Source organism: Rousettus aegyptiacus, unplaced genomic scaffold (assembly GCF_014176215.1).
Source record: "Rousettus aegyptiacus isolate mRouAeg1 unplaced genomic scaffold, mRouAeg1.p scaffold_m13_p_8, whole genome shotgun sequence".
Taxonomy (NCBI): Eukaryota; Metazoa; Chordata; class Mammalia; order Chiroptera; family Pteropodidae; genus Rousettus; species Rousettus aegyptiacus.
The window spans coordinates 20,969,577-20,982,247 of NW_023416311.1; the positions used below are offsets into that span (position 1 = coordinate 20,969,577).

The window sequence follows — 12,671 nt, forward strand, 5'->3', positions numbered from 1 at the left end:
CAGGAGACCTTGAGACAACCTGGATTTTCAAAGAAGCCATTTGAGTTATTCAGCTTCCTGCAGAAAAGGGGCAGACCTGGAGAAGCAGATTTTTGTAATTGTGGACAGTGAATAAACAGGAGGATGGTCTGCATGAAACAAAGGATTTGCATGGGAGTGTATTCATTTTCTGTTACTGTAACAAATTACCACACAAAAACCCACAAATTTATTATCTCACGACTATATACGTTAGAAGTCCTACATGGGTCTTACTGGGCTAAAATTAAGGTGATGGCAGGGCTGCAGTCCTTTGGAAGCTCCAGTGCCTTTTCTAGAGTTTAGAGCCCACCTACACCCCTTGGCTCATGGATCCCTTCCTCTTTCTTCAAAGCCTGCAATATTGCACTTCTCTGACCATTATTCCATAATCATGCCTGGCTCTGACATCAACAGGGGAAGATTCTCCTCTTTTAAGGACCCATGCGATTAGATGGGACCTGACCAAATGATCCAGGATAATCTTGAAGTCTATAATCTTAATCACATCTGTAAAATCCCTTTGGCCATGTATGGTAACATATCCAAAGGTTCTGGAGAACTAGGATGTGGACACCTTTGGGAAACCATTGTTCTGCCTACCATATGAAGAGACTCCAGGAAAATAACCCTGAATAGGGATGACCACTCATTCCCACCCTGCACTTCCAGATAGTACATTTTCTTACTAACCGAAAGCCTCTAACTCAACCCATGTCAGGAAAATAATCCACGAGCGAAGGTCTCCAAGAGTTTACAATTCCTACTCTTGGGGTGATAAAAAACAGATCACAAACTGATTCTACTTTGCTGGTGTTTCCTTCAGGGCCTTGAACATAAGCAAACTTTCTGTGTCCAACCTCATTGCTAGCATGAGGATCTAGAGCTGTTCAGACAATAGAAGATGCCTACTCTCAGCTGAGGGCTGAGTGCTATACAGGATTTATTTGCCTCAAAGAGTGCAAACTTTGCCTGACCTCTCTCCCTTGAAATTTTCACCTTGGTGCATCAAAATAACTGAGGAAGGGTTTAGTGCAGAACATGGAGGGCACCCCTAAAGTTAGCAGGCCCTAAAACTAAGAGGGGTAGAGTTGGGGTTGTGCTGGCACTCATGAGTGTTGAAGTTGGTCAGAAGTGAGAGCCCTGGCTCTTACACTGCCTAACTCCTCTCTGAGCTTCACTTTCCTCTCTGTGAAATGGGCTAATCATAGTGCTTAACTCCTTGAACTCTTGAGAGAAGTATATGAGATCATGCTAATACAGTGTTGGCATACATTCTCATGGGGACTTTGTGAGGATTAAATGGGTACAAACATGTGAAGAGCTTACATCAACTCTTTGGCAACTGGTAAGGACCAGGTAAGTCTTACTCTTCTAGACTCTCCCCGGGTGACTTAACTTTAAAGGTTTCATTTCTACTTCAAAAGCTCTGTCTGCTGATTTTTTTCTGAGCTCTGGACTTAATACCTTCGGTGTTCAACAGGACTTTCCACTTGGAAGACATACAAGATTTGCGTATATTTGATACCTCTGCCTAAAAAACAAGCTATTAAGAAAGAAAGAAAAAGCCATTTATTAGGTCTGTGTGCTTTGTGTGTCAATCTCAAGTTAGGAAAGCTGCGGGGGAGTTGAGTTAGAGACTTGGGCCAGGCCAGGTAAGAGTTTCAGTCCTTGACTGGCCCAGCTTTGTTGGCTCGATTATCTTGTCCTGCATGATCCTTCTGGGCAGTCTTCTCCTGGGAGAGGGCCTCACTCCTGACTACTCAGTTTCCCCTAGAGGATAAGTTGGGTGACTGCATACAGCCCCCAACGGCTTAAGGTGGCCTCCCTTAGAGAACCTGGAGCTCAGCCATTTTATCATGCGGCCCTCCAAGGCACTAGCCTATCTTCCATGGAAGCTCATCCCTGAAGCTTTGTTCTTGTGTGCTCCTCCCCACACCCAGCTCAAACACCCCTGGGTTTGTGCTGCCTCTCTGCCTCATTAGTCATTTCCTCCTCTGCTCCATAGCATCTAAGCACAGTATATTGTGGTTATTGATGTCCACAGCTGGTTCCCCAACTAGGCTGTCAGCTTGTTAGGCAAGGAGTGTATATTATTCACATTTATATCATTACCACCAAATGGGCCATCACTATAACACATGAGCATTGTCTTTGTGGGGCTCACTCTCCTCAAGAGAGCACAGGGTACTCTCTCCATATGAATCAAGCCAGTGGGGCCTGGGGTGGCATTTTATTTTTAAAAATTTTAAAGTAAATTAATTGTTCTTAAAATAATATTTTTATAATTTAAAAATAACATGTGTATTGAAAAACATTTATAAAATTTTTGAATATGTAAAGTTAAATGTTCAAAATTTCCTCCAATTCTCTGCCAATCTAGTACCCACAGGCAAACACCGGTAAAAAAATTTTTAACAGCTTTATTGATATATAATTCAGATACCATACAATTCTTCCATTTAAAGTATACAATTCAGTGTTTTTTAGTATATTCGTAGGAATATGAAGCTGATGCAGGCCAGAACAAATCTCTCCAAGCAGGGGGAACTCAAGTCCTGCACTGAAAAAATTCTTTCTGAGTGGATGAAAGAATTCAAAAGCCCTAGTTACTCGATAGGAAAGTTTGTTAGAAAAGGGATAACACTCCATAGACAGACAGCCTGAGAGAAAGACTCAGAGGGACAGCGACAGAGACCGTGACAGAACAGACAGGGAGAGAAAGACTGAGAGAGAGACACTGAGAAGGGACACTGAGTATTCGGGGAATTCAGTTTATATATCATTTTTAGTTTCTGTAAATTGCAGTTTAAATACTTTGTTTACTCATTTTTCCTTTGATAGTATGAACATATAGTATTAAAGGATAAGAATATGTAGCTTGAAAGGCCTAATGGCAATTCTCGGCCTTTGATCCATAGGTTCCCCGTGGTTTTAGCCATAGGGAATGAATAATTTTATTTTGTGTAGGGCACCATTTAAAGACTCTGTTTTCTTGTTTTCCCGTCAGTGTGGGGAAATGGGTCGCTAGCAATCCCATGGGTAAGACCAGAAGTTACTTAAATCTCAGGAGGTATGTTTCTAGTCAATTAGAATGTCTACAGAAATACTGGCTGGAATTAAGGTAAAATCAAAGAGAGAAGCATTTCACCCTGTTACAGAATCACAGGCTGTCTGACTATAAAGTGTGCACCATTAACTGTTAATATCATGGAATAACAAAGCCCTTAGTAAGGGCCTTGCAAAGAGAATACGTTTAGTAAATAACTGAACTATAAAAAAGCTGAAAAAAAATAGCAATTGACTCATCATCTAAAGACACCTGTCACTATCAATATTTTGGTACATTTCCTTCCAGTCTTTAGGAAATACTTCAGACATATCCAAAAATCCAGAAGATGATAAATATCAATCTCCCACTCCAATTTTTTTGAAAGACATAAAATGTAGATTAGGTGGCTTTACTTCCCAAACCTTTAGGTATTTTTTCCCTATGCATTATTTTTCCTTAGATTAGGGTCACACATCTGTATCGAGAGCATTTCCCCAATATACCAAATATGCCACATGACTTCTCACGGCTGCATATCATATTGTATGACTGAAACAAAAACATCACAACACCTATCTTTTTAAAGCACCTGATACTTCTCCTTCGATAAATTTCTACAAAGGACTGTGCCTGATGTTAAAGCTCTTTAATGCGTACTTTTTTGGCCAAGTAGCTCTCAAGGCAGAATGAAAACAGGGAGAAGGGAGTCTGAGACTTTTCTTCTTTTTAATACGTTTTATTGAATTATAACATACATATAGGAAAGTGGGCATAAATGTACAGCTCACTGAATTTTCGGAAACACACCACGTCTCCAACACCCAGATCACGCAATAGAATATTTCCGGAAGCCCAGATCCACCTCACCCCCTCACCATCGCTACTCTCCAAGGGGTGGGATTTTAACCTCGCAAAGGACTACTAACACGGTGATGTCTTTGAAACCTTAGTTTATTAATACTTTGGTATAACCTAGACCACGAAAACATGAGCTAAGGTCTATCTGCAAACGCTTAAAAAGCTAAAGTCCGACTGGGTGAACAGCAGGCATGCCTAACAATGTGGGCAGCCATTTCCACTGTAGTCTCGCGGGGTCCGCCAGGCTCCCGACGTGCAGCACGGCAATCCCGGCGTGCACTGCGGCGCCGGAGTCGGTGACCCAGCGCTCGGCCAGGAGTCGCGGCAGAGGCGGCGTGGCTTGTTTGTGTGTGTGTTTGTGTTGGCGGCTGGAGACGACGAAGAGGGTTCGGCATGGAAGTGTAAGCCGCGCAAGGCGTGTCCCCATCTTTGGGCAGAGATTCACAGCTGAGGACGGCTAGGTCTTGGGACCCGAGAAGCGCGCGGGCACTGGGCGACCCCTAGTCGCAAAGGAGTCCTTTGCGACTAGGCGCGAGGGGAGGAACACGGGGAAGAAAGACTCTCGCTCTGCCCCACTGAACCTCCACCCGCACTCCCACCAGGGGCCTGGGATTGGGGCTGAGTATGTTTCATTGTGTCTGGTTCCTTCTTCATTCATTTACGAGCATTTCCTAGATTTCTATGGGGAGCCGTGCCCGGTATCCAAGCAGGGACTTAGAAGATATAAAGCCTTGAGTCCGCCCTGGAAGTACCTGGAGGAGAGATGGATAAACTTTGCCTGGCAGTGGGCTCGTGGGGAACCCTAACTCGGAAGAGGTGCTATCCGAGTTGATGTGGAGCAGTTAGCCCTGTGAAGACAGAGGCGGGTTTTCTGGAAAGAAGGTGTTTGTGCCTGGATTGTGACCACCAAAACAACACGTGTGTGTGTGTGTGTGTGTGTGTGTGTGTCTAGGGAGTAATAGCCGTTCAACTAACTTCACCTGGTCTTTTCCATGTTTGTCCATTGTACTGCATTCCAGTGGAAGTGTTTTTCATCTACTCTGCCCGTGCGTTTTTACATGGTTGACATTAACTCGTAGGCATATCTGTATTGTGTTATCTTTGGCACTGATTATTTAATTATCTAATACATTTTTCTTTACGTTATTTTGCCACCTGTGTAATGATTATACTTACTAAAAAAAGGCTTAAAAAAAACCCGCAATATGCATATGTACCCAAAGTGAAAACTTCATGAAACAATACTTATTGTATGCTGTACACCCTGATTTTGTCTTGTCAAACCGACTCAAAAAGAGTCAGAAGGCTTTGGCTAGAAATAAATGAATAAAAATATTTAAATAAAAAGATTTATTCAAGGGTTTTAGAGTTTTCTAACTGGAAACACAGGCAAAACTCAGGAAGTGTTCTGAAGAAGAAAGAAAAGTTGAGTGAAAGTCATATTCTTGAAAATAATCAGTCCTGCATTCTAGGTAGGGCCCTGGATTGGGTCAGGACAGCTATCAGATGTCAGGTGTCCTGGAGGATGGGTACCAGGGGGCCTGGTCCTGAGTCCTGTAGAGCGTAGTTAGAGGGTTATCTGCAGGTTTGATGGATATCTGGGCATTAACACTCAACTAGCTGCTGTATATCCAGGTATTGATGCAGGACTGGAAAGTTCCAAAGTTTTATGTTCCCAGGCTAGTTAAGACAAGAAAAATAATTGTTTCCTCATGCTTCAATATTTATAATGTTAGTAATTTAGCAGCTTGGTTAAAATGACTCCTTTTTACATTTTCCCTATTTTTCTCTCTTTTCAGTCTCTTCTCAGTTGTTAAAAATGAATCATTATCCACTAAATTAATGGGGTTTAATCTGCAACTTGAAATATATTCATTTTACTCTAGCTCAAGTCATCATTATCATTTCCCACCTCTTTACTAGAGCATTTCCTGTTATCATATAAACCTGTTTTAATTTATCCATATTAGAAATGTCTTTGTCCCCACATTCATGTCCACTTACTGCTGCATTTCTGTTTCCTGTCACAACAAAACAAAAGTATTGTTTATCCCCTCATTTTCTCAGTCATTCAATTAGGCTTTCATCCTCACCAGTCTATGGAAATGAGTCTGTGAAGATTATCTGAGCCCTCCATCCTGTCACATCCAAAGATTGATTTTCCGGCCTTTCTTGGTCTCTTAGCAGCAATTGATCCAGAAACTCTAGAAACTTCTTTGACTTTGTGACATGCTCTTCTGAATTTCTTCGTACAAGAACTCAGTCTCCTGGCTCGCCCTTTTTCCCTTTCTTGGCTTCTAAATGTTGAGGTATCTTAGGGCTCAGTACAGGGACTCTTTTTCTCCACACTCTCTTCCATAGTCATTTTGCCTATCTATATGCTGATGGGTCCCAAAAGTATATTTCTAGACTTTTTTTCCCATTTGTCCAGTTGCTTAGATGAAAAATCTAGCCCTCTTTTCCTCACCTCTAAGTCCAGTCTATCAGCCAGTCCTGTCTTCTCCGCTTTCAGAATATATTTTGAATGCAGTTACTTTTCACCATCTTCACTGCTAATTTTCTACTACACCATCTCTGGTCTGGATTAAGGAATAGCTTTTAGCTTTCACTTCTGTCCCCTCGCCCCATTCTCTACATAGCTGCAAGAATGATCTTAAAATGTTAATTGGATCAGTTAGTGGTCTCCCCTCACCCTTGTGTAAAATCCTTACTTGCCTTTCTGTTGTACTTAGAGGAAATCCACATTCCTTATTAGGACCTATAAGATCCTGTTATAACCTCACCTACTCACCAACCATATCTCTTGCCGTCACCCCCCAAACACACGCTTTCCACTGGCAATCAAATAGTTTTTGTAACCCTCCAAGCCCTTTTCTACCTCAGGACCTTTGCATTGCTGTTTTCTTTGGTATATTTTTTTCCCTTGTACTTCTCTCTTGTCCTTTCGATAGGTCAGGTTGAGTGTCCTTTTTCAATGCTGCTTTTCCTTTTAATTCAATCCAAAGTAATTTTCATGTTTGTCTTTCGTAGCACTTTGGTTTACTTTTCCCTTAAAGAGTTTTATAATAATAGATGTATGTGATTTGGGAATGGAAGGGGTCCTTGAAATGGGAAGGTCTGGAGGCCTAATTTTTAGTTCCTGCCTGGCCTCTAACATGAGGCATAACCTCTAGCAGTGTGCTCTTAAGAATCTTCTGTTGAACCCTGAGTCTCTGAGGGGGCAAACACAGTGTACTACTGTCAGGTACTCCTAGGACCTGAAGTGGGAAGGCATGAATGGAAAACTGCCTTGAATTATTATTTTTTTGTTCGGTCACTGGCTAAATACCTGCTGAGTAAATAATACATAATAGACATACAGTTGAATTTTTTCAAGGTGAGGAATATTTATGCTTTATTTGGTTGAATACAATTAAAAAAATTTTTTTTAGCTATCATTTGGAAACTTCCTCAGATGAAAGGATACAAAATTTTCAAAGCAAAATTAAGTATTTATATATTGCTCTTTGTCTAACTTTGTCTAAGGCCTTGGGATTATTTATATACCTGGAAAGCTTTGTATTCACTCTTTTATTCTAGAATTTAGTATACATAGTTAGGAAATGGATTCTACTTACCTTCTATACTATCTTTTTGAGATAGTTTCAGAATTTCCTTCATTTTATAGGTGGAAATGGTGAGGTTTAACGAAGTTAGCTTATAGGTCTTATAACAATTCAGTAACAGAATCAGAAAGAGGATACTTGTTTGTTATCTCCCAAGAGAATGCTACAGTTTAATTGTTTGCTGACTTGGATAGTTGCCCAGTTTTCTTGCACCACAGTTTAGTTTTTTTATAACATGATTTGAATCGATAACATAGGTTGAACATAGAATTTGAGCAATTCCATTCATCACTGCTTTCATAAGAATTGACTGTGACAGTTAATAGGCACCGTTCACATGGGCCTTTTGTGTATGTGTGTGTTTCTCTGGAAAGTCTGCCAATAGATCATTTTGTTCTATTTTTCAGAATTAGGCTTTACAAAGTAGTTGGTGGCATCTGTTAAATTGACCTAGCAAGTTAAGCAAATTTTACAGGTTAAATTTCAAACAGCAAGTCAATTTCAGTCAGTAAATTATTTGAGAAAATTAAGTGATTGCCTGCCTATAAGTATAGATTTAGACAATCTTTAAAATTCACTTGGAATATTTACTTTAAACACCTGTAAATAAAATTAGTAATATTCTGAGTCTTATAAGAGTATATGAAATTTTGTGTAGGTTGGCAGTTTCTAGAAGTCTCAGTGCTTCTAAATATATCACATAATACCGAAGCATTAGCTACAGAGCAGACAATCCCTGCTCAGTAGGAATCAACAACTTGTAAATACAATTGACGGATGTGTCAGTTGACAGATTCTAGTTACCTTAGAAAGTGTAAGAGGAAAATGCATTTTATGTCAATTGTAGATTATACTATTTTTTTTTAACCTTATGGAACGCTTTAGTTTTATTTCTACTTTTCTCAACATGTTAGTTTGAAAAATTTCAAACCCATAGAATAGCTACAAAAGGAGCACCACAACTACCTTTATACCCTTTACCTAGAATCTGCATTTGTTAACATTTTAACTTACGTACCTTGTCTCACACGTGCATGCTTTCTCTTTCTACACACACACACACACACAGTCAACCATTTGAGAGTTGTAGATATGTCATTTTACCCAGTCATATAGAGGCATTCTCTTATGTAACTACAATACCATTACCATACCTGGGGAATTTAACACTGATATTCAAATACAACCTATATTCACATTTATCCAGTTGTCCCAATGTCATTTAACTGGATTTTTTTTTTTTTTTTTTTACCAATTTAGGAGCCAGTCAAGAATGACACATTGTATTTAGTTATGTTTCTTTAATCTCCTTTACTCTAAAAAGTTTCCTAGCTGTTGTGTGTTGTGTATGACATTACCATTGTGACTAAAGACATTAATTTAGAAGAATTTAGGCCAGTCGTTTTGAAGTTTGGGTTTGATTATGTCTTCATGGCTAGATTCAAATTAAACATTTTTTTTTTACAAGATTGCTATAAGAGATGTATCTTTCTCATTGCATTTCATCATCATCATTGGTGCTGTTAAATAGGATAATTTGATTATGTCGATTGATGTTTGTCAAATCTCACCATATCCTGTTCCTACCAACATGCCACTTAGTGGTGGTTACGATAACTTCTTGGGGATAAAAACTGCCTTAAAAAAATCACCCCCCCCCAATTTCCCAGTACACGCAGTTCATTTAGGTCTAAATAAAAGGTAGATACTATGCACTTACTGACATTTTATTGAATAAAGGCATACCACATATTGGCATTTACTCTGTTAGTATTTAGCTGGGTAAAAAAATAATTATATTCCTAATAAAAGAATCAGTGAATAAGTCAGCTTTGGCTGATTACAGCGCCCGTTTAAACATTCATTGTGCTCCAAAACAGAGGTTTATTAAAATAAACAGGAGAGTTTCCCTTCTTTGGATATTGGCTCTAGAAAAGGCAGATGATGTCATTTGGACTCTTGCTTTAGCAATATTGACTTGGGCAATGAGGCAATAACTTGGAAGAGCCAGGGGCAGATTTCCCAGGGCATGGAATATTCTGCATGACTGGAAAGGCCAATCTTTGGAAATGAAGTTGTAACAGTGGCACCTGGGTTGGATCCATTAGCCTTGAGGAAAAATGACATTTGTATTTTTCCCCCCAGTCTGTTCCAGGCAAGGATGTCTTAGTTGCTTTGTATTGTAGGGCACACTGGGAGTTGTAACTCAATTTCAAGCAAAGGTAGGAGGAAGCCTTGTGTGCTGACTTCCTGATTAAGTAGGCAAAGATGACATGTGCTTTGTCATTTTCAATTTTCAATTAACCATGTTACATAAACTAATTACACATTGTCCTTCCTGTGGTAGGTTCCTTTTAAATGTGATATTCTTTGTGACTTGAGTACAGTTGTCATTTGGGCAAAGCAGCACCTTTGTGAAAACCCAGCTATTTGTTGAATGCCTAGTAAGCTTCACACGCTGATTTCATTACAGTGCTGACATCACTGTGATGATGATGACCTAAGGCCTAGGTCATATCTTTGTGTTTACCACCTCCTGGTTTTCTTTATTTGTTGACTGGGGGAAATCACCCATCTATTTGACCCATATTTTTGAAATTTTGTATCATCTTCATCATAAAGCTTTACTCCTGGTTTAAGAAAATATAGTAGTCTTTATTGTACATATGTCAAGTGCAAACTCCTTCCTGAATTTTTAGGATTCAGCGTTACGAATTTCCATTTGTCCACTCCAGTCTTATTTTTCACAGTTCCATAGTTTTCTTTCATGTCAGTTAGGCTACTTACTGTATGACCTTAAGAAAGTTTTTAAATCTTTGAGCCTGTTTCATTATCAATAATGAAATCATAATAGGTCCTACCTTACAGGGTTTTTAATGGGAATTAAGTGAGGTGATATCTTTTTTAAATTAAATTTATTAGGGTGACATTAATTAATAAAATCATAGGTTTCAAGTGTACAGTTCAATAATACATCATATGTATATTGCATTGTATATTCACCAAAGTGAAATTTCCTTTCATTGCCATATATTTGACCCCCTTTACCTCTCTCTACCTCTCCCCGCCCCTCTCAATATCTTTTAAAAACAATAGCCTGCATTTAGAGACATCTTAATAAGTACCAAGAACTATGCTACACTTTAAAATTTGTTGTCTCTTTTCATCCTTATATTGGCTGTATAAGGTAGGAAGAAGTTGTGGTGGTAATAGCACAGATAGTGGTAACAGGTGGCATTTATTGGGTACGTACTGTGTTACAGGTACTTCAATTTAATTCTGTAAACCGTCTTAGATGGTTGGCACTATAACTGCTATTTTATAGATGAGGAAATTTAAGCATAGAGAGTTTAAATAACTTGCCCAAATTCACATAGCTAATTGTACGGTGGAGCTGGGTTTAGCATCCAGGGTATACTTCAGGGTACTAGTTTATCCCCATTCTTTGTTTTAAATTGGGAAGTTTAGAGGGGCTAATTCACTCACTAAAACTCATGAACCTTATAAGTAGCAGAACTGGAATATGAACCTAGGTTTGTTAAATTTCAAAACCGTTCATTATTATACTGTACTGCTTTCAGACTATTAAAAACAGTACTTTCTGATATGATATTGTAGAATGGATCAATTATAATGAAAGTCAAATTGTTGTGCTCATTTATTAATGAAAGATGATATTTTGCTTTGATCACATGTTACACGAGGGTGCCAGGCTTTAATGAAAGATGATATTTTGCTTTGATCACATGTTACACGAGGGTGCCAGGCTTTAGACCACTGCTTGACACATGAACTGTATCTGTTGAACTGATACAGAAGATGAAGATCAGTAGTTTTGTGGATATCTGGAAGGATTTCTGACATTACTGGAATTTCCAGGGTTGATGTTAGTGTTAAGGATCCATTTCTGGTGATTCAGCAGGACTTGGCTGCCCTAGATATCAGTAGCTGGTAGGGAAGGCAGATGGTACTGGGGAAAGGTCATGGCTTTGAGATGAGACAGTACTTTGTTTCTCCAGTTAATTCTAGTACCCATATGCTGTTTATTGATCCTCTCTTCCTGTCCCCCACCCCGCCCCCGCCTCCCGGCTCTGATATTCTTCCTGTAATTAACTTCTTTCAGATGCCTGACTTCTCTTCTGCCTGCATAGACTAGGGATAAGTAGAGTATTTCAATCACTTATGTGGTGATGGTTATATGATATACTATGGCTGTAAAAAGGAAAGTATGCTCTGAAATTGTCCATAACCAGCTAAACCAGTAGGACTTAGGACATTTCTCTTAAAGGTTGTAGTCTCTAAATTCCTGAACTGGACTATTGAAATTTGACAGAGGAATGATTTTACAGATGTTAATTTACACAAAGGGATATGAGCCCGGACTATGATGATTTACTTTTCTTTTGCAGGAAGGATGCCAATTCTGCACTGCTCAGTAACTATGAGGTAAATAGCTTTGAAGTGGACTTTGTATTTTCCTCTCTAATAGTTTGCTTTTTGCTTCTGGTTATTGAATTAGTTGTTAGAAATGACTGAATTCATTTGAATTTTCCACTTTAAAATAGGACAGATGGCACCATCTCGGGGACCTTAGAATAGTCTAAGCTTAGTAAATTATACACAGTAATTCAGGGAAGCTGGGAAGACTTTAGTATACAATAGGCAACCCTCCCCCAAATCCAGAAATTTTAGATCTTCATTTGGGATGCCTTCATGGGATGGAAGCATCTATTTTGGAACTATTTCTCTTTGTAAAAATTTCTGTTAAACTATGTGTGCCTTTTCATAATTACCACTCTTTATCGATAAAATGCTTTTATATAACATTTTGATTCTCATAATAATCTAAATATTAAAACCTTCATTTTGAAAGTGAGAGCTCAGCTGACTCGCCATTATGAGTAATTTAGTAGGAACTAACAGATTTGGAATTTTTGGGCTTCAGGGTTTGGTTCCTGGGGAAAGGGAAGAAAGAGGTTGGTAAAAGGGGAGATATAACTTTATTTTTGCCTACTTTCTATTTTGCCTGGATCTTGTTTGATACTAGCAAAACCATTGAATAGCTTTATTCTGGGTAGGAAAAAACATACATTCTTTGCCAATTTTTCACATTCCAGAGTCTAAACTTATCGACTCTT

At 39.0% G+C, this 12,671-nt stretch overlaps 1 protein-coding gene across 3 annotated transcripts in view; it reads left to right on the plus strand.

Annotated features, from left to right (window-relative positions):
• Nucleotides 1–4,215: 4,215 nt before the first annotated feature.
• Nucleotides 4,216–12,671, plus strand: part of LOC107507440 (CGRP receptor component) — a 32,941-nt gene continuing 24,485 nt past the window's right edge. Inside the window, exons 1-2 of one of the 3 annotated variants that reach the window (XM_016138534.2) lie at nucleotides 4,216–4,329; nucleotides 11,943–11,979. In XM_016138534.2, the coding sequence (XP_015994020.1) occupies nucleotides 4,322–4,329; nucleotides 11,943–11,979 (45 nt within the window). In that variant the 5' untranslated portion in view covers nucleotides 4,216–4,321. The other 2 variants (XM_016138536.2, XM_016138537.2) reach the window with 2 other exon arrangements.